The 26,255-nt window shown below is 41.7% G+C and overlaps 1 protein-coding gene across 1 annotated transcript; it reads right to left on the minus strand.

Annotated features, from left to right (window-relative positions):
• Positions 1-4,975: 4,975 nt before the first annotated feature.
• Positions 4,976-25,097, minus strand: LOC128643464 (ATP-dependent Clp protease ATP-binding subunit clpX-like, mitochondrial; the record flags this gene model as incomplete). The annotated part of the gene is made up of 4 exons (XM_053696312.1): positions 24,974-25,097; positions 24,143-24,319; positions 23,637-23,801; positions 4,976-5,064 (listed from the first exon to the last, which is right to left on the minus strand). Coding segments are annotated over exons 2-4 (378 nt in total), but the record flags the coding sequence as incomplete, so codon positions are not given.
• Positions 25,098-26,255: the final 1,158 nt, after the last annotated feature.

Below are 26,255 nucleotides of genomic sequence, written 5' to 3' on the forward strand. Positions count from 1 at the left end.
TGTGACCAGCTTTGCTGGGACTCTTTGCCATTTCCTGTTGGGGAAGAGAATATCCCACAAGTAAGGATGACGCCGTGGACCGGACACACCAATGTTGGAGAAATAGCTAGAGACATATACCTGACATCAACTCTAATGATATCAAAAGATGGTATCACAAATAAAATTATTAGCATGTTATAGAATAATAATAATGCTATAAAATTATGATCTGTTACTTGTTGCGCTAAAGCTTCTAACCAAAAAGTTGAAGCTGCAGCAACATCCGCTAAAAATATAGCAGGAGTAGAGACAGCCCCATTAACCTTAGGGATTTTGTCCCAAAAACTCTAATCTGTCAGATGGCACAGGATATAATTGCTTAAAACGTTTTAGAAGGAGTAAATGAATTACCCAAATTATTCCATTCCCTGGAAATTACTTCAGAAATAGCATCAGGGAGAGAAAACACTTCTGGAATAACTACAGGAGATTTAAAAACCTTATTTAAACGTTTAGATTTAGTATCAAGAGGACCAGAATCCTCTATTTCTAATGCAATTAATACTTCTTTAAGTAAAGAACGAATAAATTCCATCTTGAACAAATACGAAGATTTATCAGCATCAACCTCTGAGACAGAAACCTCTGAACCAGAAGAACCATTATCAGTATCAGAATGATGATGTTCATTTAAAAATTCATCTGAAAAAAGAGAAGTTTTAAAAGACTTTTATGTATACTAGAAGGAGAAATAACAGACATAGCCTTCTTAATGGATTTAAAAATAAAATCTCTAATGTTAACAGGAACACTCTGAAAATTAGATGTTGACGGAACAGCAACAGGTAATGTAACAGTACTAAAGGAAATTTTATCTGCATTAATAAGTTTGTCATGACATGCAATACAAACAACAGCTGGAGAAACAGATACCAAAAGTTTATAGCAGATACACTTAGCTTGGTAGCTCCAGCACCGGGCAGCGATTTTCCTGAAGTATCTTCTGACTCAGTTGCAACGTGGAACATCTTGCAATATGTAATAGAAAAAACAACATATAAAGCAAAATTGATCAAATTCCTTAAATGACAGTTTCAGGAATGGGAAAAAAATGCCAGTGAACAAGCTTCTAGCAACCAGAAGCAATAAATAAAGAGACTTAAATAATGTGGAAACAAAAATGACGCCCATATTTTTTAGCGCCAAATAAGACGCCCACATTATTTGGCGCCTAAATGCTTTTGGCGCCAAAAATGACGCCACATCCGGAACGCCGACACTTTTGACGCAAAAAAACGTAAAAAATTACGCAACTTCCGGCGACACGTATGACGCCGGAAACAGAAAAAAAATTTTTGCGCCAAAAAAGTCAGCGCCAAGAATGACGCAATAAAATGAAGCATTTTCAGCCCCCGCGAGCCTAACAGCCCACAGGGAAAAAGTCAATTTTTTTAAGGTAAGAAAAAATGATTGATTCAAATGCATTATCCCAAATATGAAACTGACTGACTGAAAATAAGGAATGTTGAACATCCTGAGTCAAGGCAAATAAATGTTTGAATACATATATTTAGAACTTTATAAAAAAGTGCCTAACCATAGCTTAGAGTGTCACAGAAAATAAGCTTACTTACTTACCCCAGGACACTCATCTACATGTTGTAGAAAGCCAAACCAGTACTGAAACGAAAATCAGCAGAGGTAATGGTATATATATATATAAGAGTATATCGTCGATCTGAAAAGGGAGGTAAGAGATGAATCTCTACGACCGATAACAGAGAACCTATGAAATAGACCCCGTAGAAGGAGATCATTGCATTCAAATAGGCAATACTCTCCTCACATCCCTCTGACATTCCCTGCACGCTGAGAGGAAAACCGGGCTCCAACCTGCTGCGGAGCGCATATCAACGTAGAATCTAGCACAAACTTACTTCACCACCTCCATAGGAGGCAAAGTTTGTAAAACTGATTTGTGGGTGTGGTGAGGGGTGTATTTATAGGCATTTTAAGGTTTGGGAAACTTTGCCCCTCCTGGTAGGAATGTATATCCCATACGTCACTAGCTCATGGACTCTTGCTAATTACATGAAAGAAATAGAAATTCAGGTAGCACTCCAACAAAAATTCTTGTATAAAAAAGAAAACCTTTGTTTAACTTTAAAAGCCAGCACAAAAAATGGGCAAACAGTCAGAGGGAGGAGGAGGTAAAATCCTGAGATGTTTTGTGCCAGAAGGCACTTAATTATAGGATCATAGGTTTTCTTTTTTATACAAGACTTTTTGTTGGAGTGCTACCTGAATTTCTATTTTTGTTTGCTTTTAGAGCAGGCTCGGCTCTTTTCTCTTTTGGTTGGCACCACGCCAACAGTGCACGCTATTTTTGGCCTTGATTGGCTAGCGGTTACTGCACACCCCCAGGCTGGAGTGGCGTCATCGTTTCACTCAAGGATAAGGTACCACCCTGTCCTCAAACTCTATCCAATTTAGGAATCAAAAGGTTCATCAGGCAAATTTGGCCTCTGGAACCTCTGAAAATCGCCAAAAACTTCCTTTAGAAGAAAGCGGAAATTCCTAAAAATAAAGTCTGGTTCCTCCGCAGTCGGAGGTTTAGAGGCAGCAGACTCCGACCCAGAATGTTCATACTCTCAAGTCTCAGAAAGAACTTCATCCTCTGATAACCCTATCAATTAAATCCAATAAATTATCTGACGTACTCTGGGAAGGAGTGCAATATGTAACCTTTCGCTTGCGCTTAGCAGGGCGAGGTAAAGCATTAAAGGCTGCAGACACCGCTGTCTGGACTGCGCAGTAACGTCTGGTGAAAAAAAGGCCCCTTCCAGATGGAGGATCAGCAATGCTACGTGAAACTGCATGTGTAGAGAGATAAGAATGTAGGGTACGCACCTCACTGGACGATAACTCCTCAGAGGTGGACGGCTCAGTGGTTTCAAACATGTTTGATTTTATCACATTATCAAGGCATATGGAACATAAATTGAGAGGGCAGAACTAAGGCCTCCTCACAATATAAAAAGGAATTACTCTTTAGGATTAGAGGGAGTGCCCTCTAAAGTAAAAGAATTATAGAAAACATCTTATTTTATTAAAAAAAACAGCACCTCTATATCCCAATGGCTCGGGCACTCACCACCTCCCATGGCCAAAACAGTACAGAGATTTAGGACTCCTCTCTGATAGACACCCGGTCAGGAAAGAGGGAAAGAATCACATGGTGCACAATGCAGGACCGTCCCTGCTATGAGAAAAAGCGCGCCAAGCTTGTAAGCTGCATGGCTCTCGAAGTGAAAGTGAAACCTGTATATTCCAGAACAGCCTATGAGCCCATAACATCTTTCACATAAAAGCAGCATAACATCAAACATATAAGATTATTCCCCACTGTTCAATAATAACCCTCAGGAGATATTAACCCTTGATTCTATACAGATAAAAGGAGTAACACTGTGACCCTTCTTGCATTATCATACATGTATAAAAAAATTAAACGATCTTACCAGAATCTATGCAGTGGAACAGGAACACAGTCTTTCAAGTGTGACAGGGTAGTAGCATCGCTCCTGACATGGACTTGAGAGTAGAAAGCAGGCAGCGAAACACGTCAATGCTGATTGCTTATGGAGCTGTTAATTTGAGTCGGGATGGTTTCGCAGAAAGACTCTCCCTGCATCTCCGGACTTTAACTTCCATCCATGCTCTCACTGAGAGGCTGACAGGACTACTTAAAACTCCAGTCCCATTCCGAAGAGTACTACCCTCCATAAGAGAGACGACTCTGAAATCTTCTGACACTTCTCTGCAACCTCCTGTGACGAAAGGCAAAGAATTACTGGGGGGAATGAGGGAAGTGGGGTAGGTATTGAAGCCTTTGGCTGGGTTGTCTTTGCCTCCTCCTGGTGGCCAGGTTCTGTATTTATCAAAAGTAATGAATGCAGCTGTGGCCTCTCCCCGTTTAAGAAGAAAATGGCGCAGCTCCGTTCTCAAATAGAGGAGGCGGAGTCACATGAGCAAGAAGTGCGCAGCTAAAAGAAAACGGTGCTCTTCAACCCAACAACCTAATTTTTAGTGCCAAAGAGTCCTAGCTCTAACCCAAAACAGCTCGGCTCTCAAAGCTCCTTGGCGGACCTATTATAGGCAGCATGGCCGGATTATTGTAAATCTATCCTCCGCCAACAATAACAGACCACTGTACAACAGTGGGATGCATAACGCTGCAAAGCAGAAATTAAAATAAAAAATCACAGCCTCAATGAATGATTCCCCCACACAAGGAATAATCACGTCTCACACATATATCAGTGCCTGCCGCTGCCTAATAAAATCCTTTCCCAAAGGATTATATTTTTGTCCCAATATATATAACAGGCAAACGTTAAAAGGCTTATGTGAGGGTATTTAACCCAGGGCTGCTTGTTTATTTGCAGTGAGCTACTTCAGAGCCAAAATTACGGTATGAAAGGATACAGTTCCTCTTCCTCACAGAGACCTGTAGAAAGAGAAAGAACAGAGTAACCTACTCTGGCTTTCTATACCTTGGGCAGCAAATATGTTAGAAAAACGCAGCAAGGCCCACAAGTTCCTAACTGCTTTAAAGCCACCACTGCCCTACTGAAGAGGCTAACGTGGAGTACGGCTAGACCCAATCCTTGAAAAGGGAGAAAGAACAGAGCAAACCTACTATAGCTTTCTAAAATAATAAATTCTTGATTGAAGTGAAATAAATCTTCAGACACCAAAACTTCAACTCCTCCATGCACTAAACGCAAAGAGAATGACTGGGGTTTGTGGGAAGAGAAGTGATACTTAACAGTTTGACTGTGGTGCGCTTTGCCTCCTCCTGCTGGCCAGGAGTGATATTCCCAACAGTAATTGATGACGTTGTGGACTCACCATATCTTAGGAAAGAAAGGTAATCCTACATTTTCAGTGTAGTTTAACTGTTCATGTTTTTTATTTTAAAAAAACATACCTGCTGTACACCTTCTCCTCCAACATCTCTAAGTTGATGGATGCCAGGAACACTGCCTATTTTATCAACTTCATCTAAGAATACAATCCCTGGGTGGACAGGACATAAACAGAAAAGAGATGACAAGCTTAGACCAGCATCAAGACAGCAAATTCAAATATAATCAAAGTAATCAACAAAAATAATAATGCACATTAGGTTTTAGAGTAAATCACAGGTCTAACAAATGTTATAAGAAACCATTTTAAAAAATAAAAAAAAAGTCAAGAGTTATTTTAAGTGTCTGTTCATTGGTGATCTAGAGCTAGCCAAAATGAGGGCACGCTTTAGAATATAGTCTAGATAGTAAAATGCAAACTAAACCACATCTAGGTTTATTTCATTTTTTAATAAAGAAGCTAACAAGGTGCATGGGAAGACTATTTCCAAATATATTTAAAAAAAAAAACAGAATTTATGTTTAACTGATAAATTTCTTTCTCCTACGGTGTGTCCGGTCCACGGCTTCATCCTTACTTGTGGGGAATATTCTCTTCCCTAACAGGAAATGGCAAAGAGAGCACAGCAAAAGCTGTCCATATAGCTCCCCCTCTGGCTCCGCCCCCCAGTCATTCGACCAACGGTTAGGAGAAAAAGGAGAAACTATAGGGTGCAGTGGTGACTGTAGTGTACAGAAATAAAAATTTTTTAAACCTGACTAAAAGCCAGGGCGGGCCGTGGACCGGACACACCGTAGGAGAAAGAAATTTATCAGGTACACATAAATTCTGTTTTCTCCTACATTGGTGTGTCCGGTCCACGGCTTCATCCTTACTTGTGGGAACCAATACCAAAGCTTTAGGACACGGATGAAGGGAGGGAACAAGTCAGGTTACCTAAACGGAAGGCACCACAGCTTGCAACACCTTTCTCCCAAGAACAGCCTCCGAAGAAGCATAAGTATCGAATTTGTAAAATTTGGCAAAAGTATGCAGAGAAGACCAAGTCGCTGCCTTACAGATCTGATCAACAGAAGCCTCGTTCTTGAAGGCCCATATGGAAGCCACAGCTCTAGTAGAGTGAGCTGTAACTCGTTCAGGAGGCTGCCGTCCGGCAGTCTCATAAGCCAATCGGATGATGCTTTTCAGCCAAAAAGAGAGGTAGCAGTAGCTTTCTGCCCTCTCCTCTTACCAGAATAAACGACAAACAAAGATGATGTTTGTCTGAAATCCTTTGTTGCTTCTAAATAGAATTTTAAAGCACGGACGAAATCTAGGTTGTAAACAAACGTTCCTTCTTTGAAACTGGATTCGGACATTAGAGAAGGAACAACTATTTCCTGGTTAATATTCCTGTTGGAAACTACTTTTGGAAGAAAACCAGGCTTGGTACGTAAAACAACCTTATCTGCATGGAATACCAGATAGGGAGAAGTACACTGCAAAGCAGATAATTCAGAAACTCTTCTAGCAGAAGAAATAGCAACCAAAAACAGAACTTTCCAAGATAGTAACTTAATATCTATGGAATGCAAAGGTTCAAACGGAACCCCTTGAAGAACTGAAAGAACTAAGTTTAGACTCCATGGAGGAGTCATAGGTCTGTAAACAGGCTTGATTCTGACTAACGCCTGTACAAACGCTTGTACATCTGGCAAGGCTGCCAGACGTTTGTGCAACAAGACAGACAGAGCAGATATCTGTCCCTTTAGAGAACTAGCTGACAGACCTTTCTCCAAACCCTCTTGGAGAAAGGAAAGAATCCTAGAAATTTTGATTTTACTCCAAGAAAATCCCTTGGATTCACACAAACGGATATATTTGTGCCATATCTTATGGTAAATCTTCCTAGTCACAGGCTTTCTGGCTTGAACCAGAGTATCTATAACTGAATCTGAAAACCCACGCTTAGATAATATCAAGCGTTCAATTTCCAAGCAGTCAGTTGCAGAGAGACTAGATTTGGATGTTCGAATGGACCTTGTACTAGAAGATCCTGTCTCAAAGGTAGCTTCCATGGTGGAGCCGATGACATATTCACCAGGTCTGCATACCAAGTCCTGCGTGGCCACGCAGGAGCTATTAGGATCACCGAGGCCTTCTCCTGTTTGATCCTGGCTACCAGCCTGGGAAGGAGAGGGAACGGTGGAAACACATAAGCTAGATTGAACGACCAAGGCACCACTAATGCATCCACCAGTGTCGCCCTGGGATCCCTGGATCTGGACCCGTATCGAGGAACTTTGAAGTTCTGACGAGACGCCATCAGATCCATATCCGGAGTGCCCCATAGTTGAGTTAACTGGGCAAAGACCTCCGGGTGGAGTTCCCACTCCCCCGGATGGAAAGTCTGACGACTCAAATAATCCGCCTCCCAGTTGTCTACTCCTGGGATGTGGATTGCAGATAGGTGGCAGGAGTGATCCTCCGCCCATTTGATGATCTTGGATACCTCTGTCATCGCCAAGGAACTCTTTGTTCCCCCCTGATGATTGATGTACGCTACAGTCGTCATGTTGTCCGACTGAAATCTTATGAATCTGGCCTTCGCTAGGTGAGGCCAGGCCAGGAGCGCATTGAATATCGCTCTCAGTTCCAAAATGTTTATCGGGAGAAGGGACTCTTCCCGAGACCATAGACCCTGAGCTTTCAGGGAGTCACAGACCGTGCCCCAGCCTAAGAGACTGGCGTCGGTTGTGACGATGACCCATTCTGGTCTGCGGAAACTCATTCCCTGAGACAGGTGATCCTGAGTCAACCACCAGCGGAGTGAGTCTCTGGTTACCTGGTCTACTTGAATCTGGGGAGACAAGTCTGCATAATCCCCATTCCACTGTTTGAGCATGCACAGTTGCAATGGTCTTAGATGAATTCGAGCAAAAGGAACCACGTCCATTGCTGCAAACATTAATCCTATTACCTCCATGCACTGAGCTATGGAAGGCTGAGGAATAGATTGAAGAACTTGACAAGCGTTTAGAAGTTTTAATTTTCTGACCTCTGTCAGAAAAATCTTCATTTCTACAGAATCTATTATTGTTCCCAGAAAAGGAACCCTTGTGGACGGGGACAGGGAACTCTTTTCTACGTTCACCTTCCACCCGTGAGACCTGAGAAAGGCTAATACAATGTCTGTATGAGCCCTTGTTCTGGAAAGGGACGACGCTTGGATTAGGATGTCGTCTAAGTAAGGTGCCACCGCAATGCCCCTCGGTCTTAGAACCGCTAGTAGGGACCCTAGCAGCTTTGTGAAAATTCTGGGAGCAGTGGCTAAACCGAACGGAAGAGCCACGAACTGTGGATAGGAATATGTAGGTACGCATCCTTTAAGTCCACGGTAGTCATGTAATGACTCTCCTGGATTGTTGGTAAAATCGTCCGAATGGTTTCCATTTTGAATGATGGAACTCTGAGGAATTTGTTTAGAATTTTTAAATCCAGAATTGGCCTGAAAGTTCCTTCTTTTTTGGGAACTACAAACAAGTTTGAGTAAAAACCCAGTCCTTGTTCCGCTGTTGGAACTGGGTGTATCACTCCCATCTTTAATAGGTCTTCTACACAATGTAAGAATGCCTGTCTCTTTATCTGGTCTGAAGATAAGCAAGACATGTGGAGCCTTCCCCTTGGAGGAAGTTCCTTGAATTCTAGAAGATACCCCTGAGAGACTATTTCTAGTGCCCAGGGATCCGGAACATCTCTTGCCCAAGCCTGAGCAAAGAGAGAAAGTCTGCCCCCTACTAGATCCGGTCCCGGATCGGGGGCTACCCCTTCATGCTGTCTTGGTAGCAGCCGCAGGCTTCTTGGCCTGTTAACCCTTGTTACAGCCTTGCATTGGTTTCCATGCTGGTTTAGGCTGGGAATTGTTACCCTCTTGTCTAGAGGCTGCAGAGTTAGGAGACGGTCCGTTCCTGAAATTGCGAAAGGAACAAAAATTAGATTTGTTCTTAGCCTTGAAAGGCCTATCCTGTGGGAGGGCATGGCCCTTTCCCCCAGTGATGTCTGAAATAATCTCCTTCAATTCTGGCCCGAAAAACAGAATTTATGTTTACCTGATAAATTACTTTCTCCAACGGTGTGTCCGGTCCACGGCGTCATCCTTACTTGTGGGATATTCTCTTCCCCAACAGGAAATGGCAAAGAGCCCAGCAAAGCTGGTCACATGATCCCTCCTAGGCTCCGCCTACCCCAGTCATTCGACCGACGTTAAGGAGGAATATTTGCATAGGAGAAACCATATGGTACCGTGGTGACTGTAGTTAAAGAAAATAAATTATCAGACCTGATTAAAAAAAAAACCAGGGCGGGCCGTGGACCGGACACACCGTTGGAGAAAGTAATTTATCAGGTAAACATAAATTCTGTTTTCTCCAACATAGGTGTGTCCGGTCCACGGCGTCATCCTTACTTGTGGGAACCAATACCAAAGCTTTAGGACACGGATGAAGGGAGGGAGCAAATCAGGTCACCTAAATGGAAGGCACCACGGTTTGCAAAACCTTTCTCCCAAAAATAGCCTCAGAAGAAGCAAAAGTATCAAACTTGTAAAATTTGGTAAAAGTGTGCAGTGAAGACCAAGTCGCTGCCCTACATATCTGATCAACAGAAGCCTCGTTCTTGAAGGCCCATGTGGAAGCCACAGCCCTAGTGGAATGAGCTGTGATTCTTTCGGGAGGCTGCCGTCCGGCAGTCTCGTAAGCCAATCTGATGATGCTTTTAATCCAAAAAGAGAGAGAGGTAGAAGTTGCTTTTTGACCTTTCCTTTTACCGGAATAAACAACAAACAAGGAAGATGTTTGTCTAAAATCCTTTGTAGCTTCTAAATAGAATTTTAGAGCGCGAACAACATCCAAATTGTGCAACAAACGTTCCTTCTTTGAAACTGGTTTCGGACACAGAGAAGGTACGATAATCTCCTGGTTAATGTTTTTGTTAGAAACAACTTTTGGAAGAAAACCAGGTTTAGTACGTAAAACCACCTTATCTGCATGGAACACCAGATAAGGAGGAGAACACTGCAGAGCAGATAATTCTGAAACTCTTCTAGCAGAAGAAATTGCAACTAAAAACAAAACTTTCCAAGATAATAACTTAATATCAACGGAATGTAAGGGTTCAAACGGAACCCCCTGAAGAACTGAAAGAACTAAATTGAGACTCCAAGGAGGAGTCAAAGGTTTGTAAACAGGCTTAATTCTAACCAGAGCCTGAACAAAGGCTTGAACATCTGGCACAGCTGCCAGCTTTTTGTGAAGTAACACAGACAAGGCAGAAATCTGTCCCTTCAGGGAACTTGCAGATAATCCTTTTTCCAATCCTTCTTGAAGGAAGGATAGAATCTTAGGAATCTTAACCTTGTCCCAAGGGAATCCTTTAGATTCACACCAACAGATATATTTTTTCCAAATTTTGTGGTAAATCTTTCTAGTTACAGGCTTTCTGGCCTGAACAAGAGTATCGATAACAGAATCTGAGAACCCTCGCTTCGATAAGATCAAGCGTTCAATCTCCAAGCAGTCAGCTGGAGTGAAACCAGGTTCGGATGTTCGAACGGACCCTGAACAAGAAGGTCTCGTCTCAAAGGTAGCTTCCAAGGTGGAGCCGATGACCTATTCACCAGATCTGCATACCAAGTCCTGCGTGGCCACGCAGGAGCTATCAAGATCACCGACGCCCTCTCCTGATTGATCCTGGCTACCAGCCTGGGGATGAGAGGAAACGGCGGGAACACATAAGCTAGTTTGAAGGTCCAAGGTGCTACTAGTGCATCCACTAGAGCCGCCTTGGGATCCCTGGATCTGGACCCGTAGCAAGGAACTTTGAAGTTCTGACGAGAGGCCATCAGATCCATGTCTGGAATGCCCCACAGCTGAGTGACTTGGGCAAAGATTTCCGGATGGAGTTCCCACTCCCCCGGATGCAATGTCTGACGACTCAGAAAATCCGCTTCCCAATTTTCCACTCCTGGGATGTGGATAGCGGACAGGTGGCAGGAGTGAGACTCCGCCCATAGAATGATTTTGGTCACTTCTTCCATCGCTAGGGAACTCCTTGTTCCCCCCTGATGGTTGATGTACGCAACAGTTGTCATGTTGTCTGATTGAAACCGTATGAACTTGGCCCTCGCTAGCTGAGGCCAAGCCTTGAGAGCATTGAATATCGCTCTCAGTTCCAGAATATTTATCGGTAGAAGAGATTCTTCCCGAGACCAAAGACCCTGAGCTTTCAGGGATCCCCAGACCGCGCCCCAGCCCATCAGACTGGCGTCGGTCGTGACAATGACCCACTCTGGTCTGCGGAATGTCATCCCTTGTGACAGGTTGTCCAGGGACAGCCACCAACGGAGTGAGTCTCTGGTCCTCTGATTTACTTGTATCTTCGGAGACAAGTCTGTATAATCCCCATTCCACTGACTGAGCATGCACAGTTGTAATGGTCTTAGATGAATGCGCGCAAAAGGAACTATGTCCATTGCCGCTACCATCAACCCGATCACTTCCATGCACTGAGCTATGGAAGGAAGAGGAACGGAATGAAGTATCCGACAAGAGTCTAGAAGCTTTGTTTTTCTGGCCTCTGTCAGAAATATCCTCATTTCTAAGGAGTCTATTATTGTTCCCAAGAAGGGAACCCTTGTTGACGGAGATAGAGAACTCTTTTCCACGTTCACTTTCCATCCGTGAGATCTGAGAAAGGCCAGGACTATGTCAGTGTGAGCCTTTGCTTGAGGAAGGGACGACGCTTGAATCAGAATGTCGTCCCAATAAGGTACTACAGCAATGCCCCTTGGTCTTAGCACAGCTAGAAGGGACCCTAGTACCTTTGTGAAAATCCTTGGAGCAGTGGCTAATCCGAAAGGAAGCGCCACGAACTGGTAATGCTTGTCCAGGAATGCGAACCTTAGGAACCGATGATGTTCCTTGTGGATAGGAATATGTAGATACGCATCCTTTAAATCCACCGTGGTCATGAATTGACCTTCCTGGATGGAAGAAAGAATAGTTCGAATGGTTTCCATCTTGAACGATGGAACCTTGAGAAACTTGTTTAAGATCTTGAGATCTAAGATTGGTCTGAACGTTCCCTCTTTTTTGGGAACTATGAACAGATTGGAGTAGAACCCCATCCCTTGTTCTCTTAATGGAACAGGATGAATCACTCCCATTTTTAACAGGTCTTCTACACAATGTAAGAATGCCTGTCTTTTTATGTGGTCTGAAGACAACTGAGACCTGTGGAACCTCCCCCTTGGGGGAAGCCCCTTGAATTCCAGAAGATAACCTTGGGAGACTATTTCTAGCGCCCAAGGATCCAGAACATCTCTTGCCCAAGCCTGAGCGAAGAGAGAGAGTCTGCCCCCCACCAGATCCGGTCCCGGATCGGGGGCCAACATTTCATGCTGTCTTGGTAGCAGTGGCAGGTTTCTTGGCCTGCTTTCCCTTGTTCCAGCCTTGCATTGGTCTCCAAGCTGGCTTGGCTTGAGAAGTATTACCCTCTTGCTTAGAGGACGTAGCACTTTGGGCTGGTCCGTTTCTACGAAAGGGACGAAAATTAGGTTTATTTTTTGCCTTGAAAGGCCGATCCTGAGGAAGGGCGTGGCCCTTACCCCCAGTGATATCAGAGATAATCTCTTTCAAGTCAGGGCCAAACAGCGTTTTCCCCTTGAAAGGAATGTTAAGTAGCTTGTTCTTGGAAGACGCATCAGCCGACCAAGATTTCAACCAAAGCGCTCTGCGCGCCACAATAGCAAACCCAGAATTCTTAGTCGCTAACCTAGCCAATTGCAAAGTGGCGTCTAGGGTAAAAGAATTAGCCAATTTGAGAGCATTGATTCTGTCCATAATCTCCTCATAAGGAGGAGAATCACTATCGACCGCCTTTATCAGCTCATCGAACCAGAAACATGCGGCTGTAGCGACAGGGACAACGCAGGAAATTGGTTGTAGAAGGTAACCCTGCTGAACAAACATCTTTTTAAGCAAACCTTCTAATTTTTTATCCATAGGATCTTTGAAAGCACAACTGGGTATAGTGGTGCGTTTGTTTAAAGTGGAAACCGCTCCCTCGACCTTGGGGACTGTCTGCCATAAGTCCTTTCTGGGGTCGACCATAGGAAACAATTTTTTAAATATGGGGGGAGGGACGAAAGGAATACCGGGCCTTTCCCATTCTTTATTAACAATGTCCGCCACCCGCTTGGGTATAGGAAAAGCTTCTGGGAGCCCCGGCACCTCTAGGAACTTGTCCATTTTACATAGTTTCTCTGGGATGACCAACTTGTCACAATCATCCAGAGTGGATAATACCTCCTTAAGCAGAATGCGGAGATGTTCCAACTTAAATTTAAATGTAATCACATCAGGTTCAGCATGTTGAGAAATGTTCCCTGAATCAGTAATTTCTCCCTCAGACAAAACCTCCCTGGCCCCATCAGACTGGGTTAGGGGCCCTTCAGAAACATTATTATCAGCGTCGTCATGCTCTTCAGTATCTAAAACAGAGCAGTCGCGCTTACGCTGATAAGTGTTCATTTTGGCTAAAATGTTTTTGACAGAATTATCCATTACAGCCGTTAATTGTTGCATAGTAAGGAGTATTGGCGCGCTAGATGTACTAGGGGCCTCCTGAGTGGGCAAGACTCGTGTAGACGAAGGAGGGAATGATGCAGTACCATGCTTACTCCCCTCACTTGAGGAATCATCTTGGGCATCATTGTCATTGTCACATAAATCACATTTATTTAAATGAATAGGAATTCTGGCTTCCCCACATTCAGAACACAGTCTATCTGGTAGTTCAGACATGTTAAACAGGCATAAACTTGATAACAAAGTACAAAAAACGTTTTAAAATAAAACCGTTACTGTCACTTTAAATTTTAAACTGAACACACTTTATTACTGCAATTGCGAAAAAACATGAAGGAATTGTTCAAAATTCACCAAATTTTCACCACAGTGTCTTAAAGCCTTAAAAGTATTGCACACCAAATTTGGAAGCTTTAACCCTTAAAATAACGGAACCGGAGCCGTTTTGAACTTTAACCCCTTTACAGTCCCTGGTATCTGCTTTGCTGAGACCCAACCAAGCCCAAAGGGGAATACGATACCAAATGACGCCTTCAGAAAGTCTTTTCTAAGTATCAGAGCTCCTCTCACATGCGACTGCATGCCATGCCTCTCAAAAACAAGTGCGCAACACCGGCGCGAAAATGAGGCTCTGCCTATGCTTTGGGAAAGCCCCTAAAGAATAAGGTGTCTAAAACAGTGCCTGCCGATATTATTATATCAAAATACCCAAATAAAATGATTCCTCAAGGCTAAATATGTGTTAATAATGAATCGATTTAGCCCAGAAAAAGTCTACAGTCTTAATAAGCCCTTGTGAAGCCCTTATTTACGATCGTAATAAACATGGCTTACCGGATCCCATAGGGAAAATGACAGCTTCCAGCATTACATCGTCTTGTTAGAATGTGTCATACCTCAAGCAGCAAGAGACTGCTCACTGTTCCCCCAACTGAAGTTAATTGCTCTCAACAGTCCTGTGTGGAACAGCCATGGATTTTAGTGACGGTTGCTAAAATCATTTTCCTCATACAAACAGAAATCTTCATCTCTTTTCTGTTTCTGAGTAAATAGTACATACCAGCACTATTTCAAAATAACAAACTCTTGATTGAATAATAAAAACTACAGTTAAACACTAAAAAACTCTAAGCCATCTCCGTGGAGATGTTGCCTGTACAACGGCAAAGAGAATGACTGGGGTAGGCGGAGCCTAGGAGGGATCATGTGACCAGCTTTGCTGGGCTCTTTGCCATTTCCTGTTGGGGAAGAGAATATCCCACAAGTAAGGATGACGCCGTGGACCGGACACACCTATGTTGGAGAAAGGGTCTTACTTTTGAAAGGAATATTAAGCAGTTTTGTCTTGGACGACACATCCGCCGACCAAGATTTTAGCCAAAGCGCTCTGCGCGCCACTATTGCAATACCTGAATTTTTCGCCGCTAATTTAGCCTAATTGAAAAGCGGCATCTAAAATAAAGGAATTAGCCAACTTTAGTGCGTGAATTCTGTCCATGACTTCCTCATATGGAGTCTCCTTATGGAGCGAATTTTCTAGTTCCTCGAACCAAAAAGACGCCGCCGTGGTGACAGGAATAATGCACGAAATTGGTTGGAGAAGGAAACCTTGCTGAACAAATATCTTTTTAAGCAATCCTTCCAATTTGTTATCCATAGGATCTTTGAAAGCACAACTGTCCTCAATGGGAATAGTTGTGCGCTTGGCCAACGTAGAAACTGCCCCCTCAACCTTAGGGACTGTTTGCCATGCGTCCCTTCTGGGGTCGACAATGGGGAACATTTTCTTAAATATAGGAGGTGGGACAAAAGGTATACCTGGCTTCTCCCACTCCTTGGTCACTATGTCCGCCACCCTCCTGGGTATCGGAAAGGCATCAGCGTGCACAGGGACCTCTAAGAATTTGTCCATTTTGCACAATTTCTCTGGAATCACCAAAGAGTCACAATCATCAAGAGTAGTTAGCACCTCCTTAAGCAGGGCGCGGAGATGTTTTAACTTAAATTTAAATGCCACGATATCAGGTTCTGCCTGCTGAGAAACTTGTCCTGAATCAGAAATTTCTCCCTCAGACAGACCCTCCCTCACTGCCAATTCAGACTGGTGTGAGGGTATAACAGATAAATTATCGTCAGCGCCCACTTGCTCATCCTCTGTATTTAAAACTGAGCAATCACGCTTTCTGGGAAATGCTGGCAGTTTGGATAAAAGATTTGCTATAGAATTATCCATTACTGCAGTTAATTGCTGCATAGTAACAAGCATTGGCGCGCTAGATGTACTAGGTATCGCCTGCGCGGGCATAACTGGTGTTGACACAGAAGGAGAGGATGATGATACCTTAATTTGAAGAATCATCTTGGGCAACCTTATTAAATGTGACAGTACTGTCCTTACTTTGTTTGGACGCCATGGCACAATTTGAACATACATTTAAAGGGGGAACCACCTTGGCCTCCATACACACAGAACATATGCTATCTGAAGATATAGACATGTTAGACAGACTTTAGCAGGCTATTAATGCAATAAAACCGTTTTCAAACAAAACCGTTACGGTCTCTTTAAATAATAAAAAGAACACACTTTATTTCTGAATGTTTGAAAAACTATGAAGGAAATATCCGATCTTAACCCCTTAAATGAGCAAACCGGAGCTAATTGTTCAATTTACCGGTTTAAACACACTACAGTCCCTGCCACAGCCTTTGCTGCGGCTTTTACCTTCCTTGGGGGTTATTCACCACAGAAATAAACCTTCTTGAATTCGTTTTTGTGGCCACAGGACCCTCTCACATGAAGCTGCATGCACTGCCTCAAGAAGTAACTGCGCAACTGAGGCGCAAAAATGAGGCCTCCTCCCTCTGCATACCAGAGTGAAGGGGCCTTCCTGACTAGATTAGGTGTCTAAACAACTGCCAGGCGTAATAAAAACGTTAAAAAACAACAGAAAAGGTAAACCCTTGGTGGTAGAATAAAGCAACTCTATATTTGTGTGGTTTCCCTAAAAACCCACACCAAATCTAAATGAAATACAGGAAAAAACAGAGTGCGCTGCAAACAGCTCTACCTATTCTCTATTTGGTAATAAATTATAAATACAATTTTACCATATATTAAAACATAACTACTACACAAATTAAATAAATTCAATGTATACTTTATTTTCACAATATATATTAAAACACTTTAAAATATTATAAGGTGCACCTTATAGTTAATAATATCTCAATAAGCTGCTTTTTGTTTCACACAACTTAATATCCCAAATGTTTAGGGGTAAGCATACACACGGTTCTATTAGACCGACCGTAGGTTGATCTGGCAACAATGTTCCTTTTATGTACTCAATAAAACTTTTTCTTCTTGTAACCATATGTTAACCAATTGAATAAGTTTGTCCTCTTTATATTGCTATTTGTTAGTCTTTTATGTCCCCACTAAGATCTTTCTTATTACTGTATGTTTTATACTTTGGGTGATTAGCAATCGTTGGTTGATACAGTATTCATAATAAACAATCCCTTGTATCCTCTGTATGCGTGGGTTAAAATGTCCCAGAATATAAAAGCTGATAGTCACTCACCAGAATCCGAAAGGTTTAGTATTTGTTTTACCTTTCCCCGACTCTGCTATTCCTTCTATTGCAGCACTGTTGGTGTCTCCGGATTAGCCGTTACTTTGGCTGTGACGTGTGTTTTCTCACGTGATTACTCTGCTGCTCCAATAGCCCGGTCGGGTTACCGGTGGCGGTTTTTTCAAAATTTGTAGTATAATTTCTCAAAGGTGTCCATATCTTTCAAGGTTGTTCTGTAGTAAGATCTCTAAAAGGTTTTTCTTGCTTCCTTAATCACCCAAAATACTTGCACAATTGGGCTGCTGTGTGTAGGGATAGCAATTCCGTTATCAAAGCTGGCCAGCTGAACGGACACGATCCTCACTCATCTACGCGTTTCAGCTTAATGCTTTTTTCAACGCGTAGATGAGTGAGGATCGTGTCCGTTCAGCTGGCCAGCTTTGATAACGGAATTGCTATCCCTACACACAGCAGCCCAATTGTGCAAGTATTTTGGGTGATTAAGGAAGCAAGAAAAACCTTTAGAGATCTTACTACAGAACAACCTTGAAAGATATGGACACCTTTGAGAAATTATGCTACAAATTTTGAAAAAACCGCCACCGGTAACCCGACCGGGCTATTGGAGCAGCAGAGTAATCACGTGAGAAAACACACGTCACAGCCAAAGTAACGGCTAATCCGGAGACACCAACAGTGCTGCAATAGAAGGAATAGCAGAGTCGGGGAAAGGTAAAACAAATACTAAACCTTTCGGATTCTGGTGAGTGACTATCAGCTTTTATATTCTGGGACATTTTAACCCACGCATACAGAGGATACAAGGGATTGTTTATTATGAATACTGTATCAACCAACGATTGCTAATCACCCAAAGTATAAAACATACAGTAATAAGAAAGATCTTAGTGGGGACATAAAAGACTAACAAATAGCAATATAAAGAGGACAAACTTATTCAATTGGTTAACATATGGTTACAAGAAGAAAAAGTTTTATTGAGTACATAAAAGGAACATTGTTGCCAGATCAACCTACGGTCGGTCTAATAGAACCGTGTGTATGCTTACCCCTAAACATTTGGGATATTAAGTTGTGTGAAACAAAAAGCAGCTTATTGAGATATTATTAACTATAAGGTGCACCTTATAATATTTTAAAGTGTTTTAATATATATTGTGAAAATAAAGTATACATTGAATTTATTTAATTTGTGTAGTAGTTATGTTTTAATATATGGTAAAATTGTATTTATAATTTATTACCAAATAGAGAATAGGTAGAGCTGTTTGCAGCGCACTCTGTTTTTTCCTGTAATAAAAACGTTCCCAAAAGTGTTTCAAAGTCACAAAACACTCCAAAAGTCATATAAATATGATATAAATCAATCGATTTAGCCCACAATAGTGTCAACCAGTATAGAGCCCATTTATAAGCCTTCATTCTGTTATGAGTCTAAGAAAATGGCTTACCGATCCCATAAGGGAAAATGACAGTCTTCTAGCATTACTATGTCTTGTTAGAAAAGAGACTAGTCATACCTGGAGCAGAAAAGTCTGCAAACTGTTCCCCCCAACTGAAGTTCTCTGGGCTCAACAGTCCTGCGTGGGAACAGCAATGGATTTTAGTTACTGGTGCTAAAATCATACTCCTCTCTTAACAGAACTCTTCATCACTTTCTGTTGTAGAGTAAATAGTACAAACCGGCACTATTTTAAAATAAACTCTTGATAGAAGAAATAAAACTACAACTAACCCCACATACAGGGAGTGCAGAATTATTAGGCAAGTTGTATTTTTGAGGATTAATTTTATTATTGAACAACAACCATGTTCTCAATGAACCCAAAAAACTCATTAATATCAAAGCTGAATAGTTTTGGAAGTAGTTTTTAGTTTGTTTTTAGTTATAGCTATTTTAGGGGGATATCTGTGTGTGCAGGTGACTATTACTGTGCATAATTATTAGGCAACTTAACAAAAAACAAATATATACCCATTTCAATTATTTATTTTTACCAGTGAAACCAATATAACATCTCAACATTCACAAATATACATTTCTGACATTCAAAAACAAAACAAAAACAAATCAGTGACCAATATAGCCACCATTCTTTGCAAGGACACTCAAAAGCCTGCCATCCATGGATTCTGTCAGTGTTTTGATCTGTTCACCATCAACATTGCGTGCAGCAGCAACCACAGCCTCCCAGACACTGTTCAGAGAGGTGTACTGTTTTCCCTCCTTGTAAATCTCACATTTGATGATGGACCACAGGTTCTCAATGGGGTTCAGATCAGGTGAACAAGGAGGCCATGTCATTAGATTTTCTTCTTTTATACCCTTTCTTGCCAGCCACGCTGTGGAGTACTTGGACGCGTGTGATGGAGCATTGTCCTGCATGAAAATCATGATTTTCTTGAAGGATGCAGACTTCTTCCTGTACCACTGCTTGAAGAAGGTGTCTTCCAGAAACTGGCAGTAGGACTGGGAGTTGAGCTTGACTCCATCCTCAACCCGAAAAGGCCCCACAAGCTCATCTTTGATGATACCAGCCCAAACCAGTACTCCACCTCCACCTTGCTGGCGTCTGAGTCGGACTGGAGCTCTCTGCCCTTTACCAATCCAGCCACGGGCCCATCCATCTGGCCCATCAAGACTCACTCTCATTTCATCAGTCCATAAAACCTTAGAAAAATCAGTCTTGAGATATTTCTTGGCCCAGTCTTGACGTTTCAGCTTGTGTGTCTTGTTCAGTGGTGGTCGTCTTTCAGCCTTTCTTACCTTGGCCATGTCTCTGAGTATTGCACACCTTGTGCTTTTGGGCACTACAGTGATGTTGCAGCTCTGAAATATGGCCAAACTGGTGGCAAGTGGCATCTTGGCAGCTGCACGCTTGACTTTTCTCAGTTCATGGGCAGTTATTTTGCGCCTTGGTTTTTCCACACGCTTCTTGCGACCCTGTTGACTATTTTGAATGAAACGCTTGATTGTTCGATGATCACGCTTCAGAAGCTTTGCAATTTTAAGAGTGCTGCATCCCTCTGCAAGATATCTCACTATTTTTGACTTTTCTGAGCCTGTCAAGTCCTTCTTTTGACCCATTTTGCCAAAGGAAAGGAAGTTGCCTAATAATTATGCACACCTGATATAGGGTGTTGATGTCATTAGACCACACCCCTTCTCATTACAGAGATGCACATCACCTAATATGCTTAATTGGTAGTAGGCTTTTGAGCCTATACAGCTTGGAGTAAGACAACATGCATAAAGAGGATGATGTGGTCAAAATACTCATTTGCCTTATAATTCTGCACTCACTGTACTCTTTACCATCCCCGTGGAGATGCTACTTGTTCAGAGCGGCAAAGAGAATGACTGGGGGGCGGAGCCAGAGGGGGAGCTATATGGACAGCTTTTGCTGTGCTCTCTTTGCCATTTCCTGTTAGGGAAGAGAATATTCCCCACAAGTAAGGATGAAGCCGTGGACCGGACACACCAATGTAGGAGAAAAAAGTTCTCTGTTCCAAACATTTGGCAGTGTTCTGAAGCAGGCAAGCCTAAAGTACAACAGAACGATCAAGTTTAGAGGAATGGTTCAGTATAAGTAAGCCCTGGGTTACATACAATGGCCATACCAAAACGATAGATGAGCTGTACGATGGCAAACAATATACTCATCACAGTAAATACATGTGATTGCTTGTGTGTGGCTCACACAACTGTGATACACTATATAGTGCTAGCTTTCTTCCCCTCTCTGTCATTAGTTTAGATCTGAATACAGACCTGTATACACACATGCTTTTCTTTAAAAAGAAATCCTAAATACATTATACTGTATGTTCAAACATATAAAAAGTAAATGATACACACATATATATATATATATATATATATATATATATATATATATATATATATATATATATATATATATAAAATTGCAGAGGTGAACGGCACTCACGAGTATGTCAGCTACCTGGTGCTCACACTATGGAGAAACAAACAGTAAAGCAGTTATGGATCCCACGGACGGACTCCGTGTTGCAGCAAGGACCCAAGAGAAGCAGGCACACAGGTTTTTTCATAAACACTCCGGTTTATTTGCAAAGTTGATTACCAAACGTTTCGGCTCACACACGAGCCTTTGTCAATGGTGTACAAAACCAAATGTGGAAAACTAGAGCACAAACTAACCTTAAATACCCACCCAGCCCAAGTGATAGACCAATCAGAGAGAGTGACAGCGGCACACCCACTCACACAGACCTAAACAGCTTATTGCCGGGCTCAATGTGGGCGTCACGTGACGTCATCACGTTACCGCCGTCCTGTGTGTAACCATGGAAACATGCGTAACCATGGAGACCAAACATGCACAAATGTACTATGCGGGTGCGCTGGCGGGTAAGCCTCTGATGGAAAACATATCAATTAATCAAACAGTGATCTGAATACCCCTATATACAAATACACTAAAGGAATAGGTATCTATCTATATGCAACACTAAGACAAACCTAATATATAGCTTATAAAGTGAAAGGCGCTACCGAAACCCAGAGTATAAAAAACTACTAACACAGCCCTCTATACTCATAGTATCAAGGCATGTGGGGAGGTAGCAGGTGAGGGCATAAAAAACAATCTCAAGCCCCCTAGATATTTAAACAGGTATACATTGCATCATGCCAGAGGAGTAGGTAGAAAATAAGTCCTGGATGACTCCCACTACTTCACATCTTATTTGTGTTTATACCAGCAGCCAAAGTCTATGTTGACATTCAGGCCTCGAGGGGCAACTGTGTCCAGTGTGAAGATCCATCGGGATTCCATTCTTAATAGTGCCAGTCCTCTGTCACCACCACGTCTGTTGTGGGGCACATGGTCAATCAGCATCACTCGCAAAGAGGAAACAGAGTGTCCTGCAGTTGCAAAATGTCGCGCAACCGGTTGTTCAGATCGACCTTTTTCTATTGCTTGACGAATTGCTGTTTTATGGTTAGCCAAACGTTCTTTGAACGCTGTCACTGTTTTGCCTATGTAGAATTTGGAACATGGGCAAATAATGGCGTACACCACATATTCCGATGTGCAGGATAATCGATGTCTTATTTTGTATCTTTTGTTGTTATGGGGATGTTGAAATGATGTCCCAGCAATGAGATTGTTGCAAGTGACACAATTGCCACATTTGTAACATCCTGGTTTCCCTCTTGTGAGCCATGTCTGTTTTTCATAGCAGTGTGTGGGATCACTGAGTACTAGTAGATCCCTGAGGTTACTTGCTCGCTTGTATACCACCCGGGGTACCGGAGCATCCACAAAAGGTAGACTAGTGTCCTTGGAGATCATCATCCAATTCTTCCTTATCACATTCTGAAGCATCCCTGATCCCGGAGTGTAGGTAGTTACAAAGTTCATCCGGTTCGGTTGTTCCGTTACTGTCCGTTTCGGGATAGTGTCATTCTGGGTGAGCTGTATGGCTTTACTCTTTTGTTGATCTATTAGCATAGGTGGATATCCTCTGCTCAGAAATTTTTGTGACATTTCTTCAAGCTGTCTCTCTTTTCGGGAGTCATCCGTGTTGTTCCGGACGACCCGCAGGAGTTGTGAGGAGCTAACACCATCTCTCTGGAATCTAGGGTGGAAACTCTGGTAATGGAGTATAGAATTCTTATCAGTGGGTTTATTGAACAAGGTGGTGTGCAATTTATCACCATTAGGTGTTACTACTCTGAAAATTTCCAGGTCAAGAAAATGAATCTGATTGTTATTATGTTCCATTTTAAATTTAATCGTGGAGTTAAGGGTGTTTAATCCTTCAACCCACCCAATAAGTTTTTCAGGGGTATCACCCCAAATCAAGAAGACATCGTCTATGTATCTGCGATACATTTTGATGGGGTTCTGCCTGGAGAATATATTGTATTTTTCATACATCGCCATATAAATGTTAGCATACGATGGGGCCATATTTTATATATATATGTGTGTGTGTGTGTGTGCAAATGTATACAATATTTCACCATATAAAAATGTACTAGGTTGTTGAAATGTACTTCCAATTTTGTTTTCGGTTCAAGTGTCATAATAGTTGAAAAATGACATGCTCTAATTTGTTAGATCATGTAATTTCAAGATCTAGCAACCCTGCACTGTGTGTTTAACTCCTGCAAAGGGGTTAAATACAGTAGAATTACCACTCGAGACCCGCAGAGTACTGCTGGTCTAAAGCAGAAAACCACTGCTGATTCAATCAGAAGTGCTAGTCGAATGACTAACATTCTTCCACAATGAGATGTAGCTACTGAGGTAATTTTTAAATAAGATATCTTCTTTTTTACATAAAGATGTTCAAGTGATATTTTATAGTCACCTTTCTACAGTTATGCTGCAACATTTTCAAGTGACTTGGCATATGGGCAACATGTCCCTTGGATATGTAATATTCATTAAATGTCATCTAGCTCATCTAGTGTTGAGGAATAAAGAGCACACTTCATAAAACATACCTTGTTGTGCCTTTTCTACATTATAGTTTGCATCCTGAAGCAGTTTGGCAACTACAGATTCAATGTCCTCTCCCACATAGCCAGCTTGGGTTAGGGTGGTACAGTCACATATAGCAAAGGGCACATCCAAACATTTTGCTAATGTTTGTGCTAGAAGTGTTTTACCTACAAACAAATAATACTTATATTCTTTAAAATGAAATAGTTTAAATATTTAAAACATATAAAATATTTTGGTTAATTCTGGTAATGTCCCTTTTAAAAAATCCCCTGACAACCCTGGGATATTATAGCTTGCTTTAAGGATTTCTACTGCATCAAAATGTGGGCATATGTTGAGAGCAAAACAATGGTTATAAAGGTTAATATTAGTATGGACAGATTAGGAAGCAGTATAAAATATATAAATAACAGCTTTAGAAACATAAAAAACAGCTACAAAACTCTACAATAGATAGCATACTAAAATACTTTGTTGGTTGCATATACTAAAGAATAATTCTCACCAGAGCCAGTAGGTCCCAGCAATAAGATGTTGCTTTTCTCCAGCTTGATGTCATCATGGTTAGAATCGAGCACATCGCCTCCTCGCTTCTCCTGAGGCAACTGTTGGTTTACTTGTTGCTGCATGGATGCACCTAATGCATTACCATGAGGACTGATCCCGGCAATCTGAAGCAGCTCTGAGAAGGAAGAACAAAGTTTATTTGCAGGGAAACATCCCTTAACATTTAATAAAAAAATTTTTTACTACTACTTCACATAATTTGTTATATTATTGATAACATTAGTTTTTATTTAGGACATATACGTAACAGCGTCTGACTATTTACAGTTATAGTTAGTTAAGAAATGAAAATACAAGTCCTGCAGAAGAAAAATTGTTTTTTTCAGATTATTAGATGACCAGATGAAAATTCTTTACATTTCAGACAGAATTTGATAAATAAGACAGATAGTAAATGAAAAGGAAATGTTTCCTGTTTAATACTGGTAAGGTATCACTTGAGTAGACAAGCTGCAGATAACATACACACAGGTATAGTTGTTAGATAAAGAAGCATCACATTACAATCAGAAGACGTCTAATTAATTAATTGTAATACTTTCCCACAACATTAGAAAGCACCAAACCATCTTCAGCTATGATCCCGCAAAATACACTTTACCTTTGCACAACTAAAAATAGTAAATAGTAGGTACTCAAACCCCAGAGATGTCTGTACCAGTGGAACAAATACAACCAGCATAAAGGCAATGTAGCCACAGTATAAAATAGACTCGACTGTCAAGTGAGTAATACAAATGTGTATTGGGAGCAAGATCAGATCACTTACTTGTGAATCTGTACTCATCCTCTCGTCTTCTTATTTCTAACTCTACAGAAAGGGGATTTAAACAGTGACAGGAAAAACAATGAGCTTATTGCTTACAACAAACAAAAAAAATGTTAATAAAAGATTAATATATAGGTTTAAACAGGAAACAAATTCCCTATACTAAGAACACATCTTTTCAAAGGACATTACTTTTACAGAATACAAAGAAGGCTAAAAGGGACATTAAACCTAACATTATTCTTTCAGGATTCAGATACAAAAATACAATTCTAAACCACATTCCAATTTAGTTCAATTATGTAATTTACTTCATTCTTTAGATATCCTTTGATAAAGAAATAGCAATGTACAAGAGTGAGTCAATCACACGAGGCATTTATGTGCAGCCACCAATCAGCGGCTACTGAGCCTATCTAGATATGATTTTCAGCAAAAACAGAATTTATGTTTACCTGATAAATTACTTTCTCCAACGGTGTGTCCGGTCCACGGCGTCATCCTTACTTGTGGGATATTCTCTTCCCCAACAGGAAATGGCAAAGAGCCCAGCAAAGCTGGTCACATGATCCCTCCTAGGCTCCGCCTACCCCAGTCATTCGACCGACGTTAAGGAGGAATATTTGCATAGGAGAAACCATATGATACCGTGGTGACTGTAGTTAAAGAAAATAAATCATCAGACCTGATTAAAAAACCAGGGCGGGCCGTGGACCGGACACACCGTTGGAGAAAGTAATTTATCAGGTAAACATAAATTCTGTTTTCTCCAACATAGGTGTGTCCGGTCCACGGCGTCATCCTTACTTGTGGGAACCAATACCAAAGCTTTAGGACACGGATGAAGGGAGGGAGCAAATCAGGTCACCTAAATGGAAGGCACCACGGCTTGCAAAACCTTTCTCCCAAAAAATAGCCTCAGAAGAAGCAAAAGTATCAAACTTGTAAAATTTGGTAAAAGTGGGCAGTGAAGACCAAGTCGCTGCCCTACATATCTGATCAATAGAAGCCTCGTTCTTGAAGGCCCATGTGGAAGCCACAGCCCTAGTGGAATGAGCTGTGATTCTTTCAGGAGGCTGCCGTCCGGCAGTCTCGTAAGCCAATCTGATGATGCTTTTAATCCAAAAAGAGAGAGAGGTAGAAGTTGCTTTTTGACCTCTCCTGTTACCAGAATAAACAACAAACAAGGAAGATGTTTGTCTAAAATCCTTTGTAGCATCTAAATAGAACTTTAGAGCGCGAACAACATCCAAATTGTGCAACAAACGTTCCTTCTTCGAAA

This window comes from Bombina bombina, unplaced genomic scaffold (assembly GCF_027579735.1).
Source record: "Bombina bombina isolate aBomBom1 unplaced genomic scaffold, aBomBom1.pri scaffold_1341, whole genome shotgun sequence".
Taxonomy (NCBI): domain Eukaryota; kingdom Metazoa; phylum Chordata; class Amphibia; order Anura; family Bombinatoridae; genus Bombina; species Bombina bombina.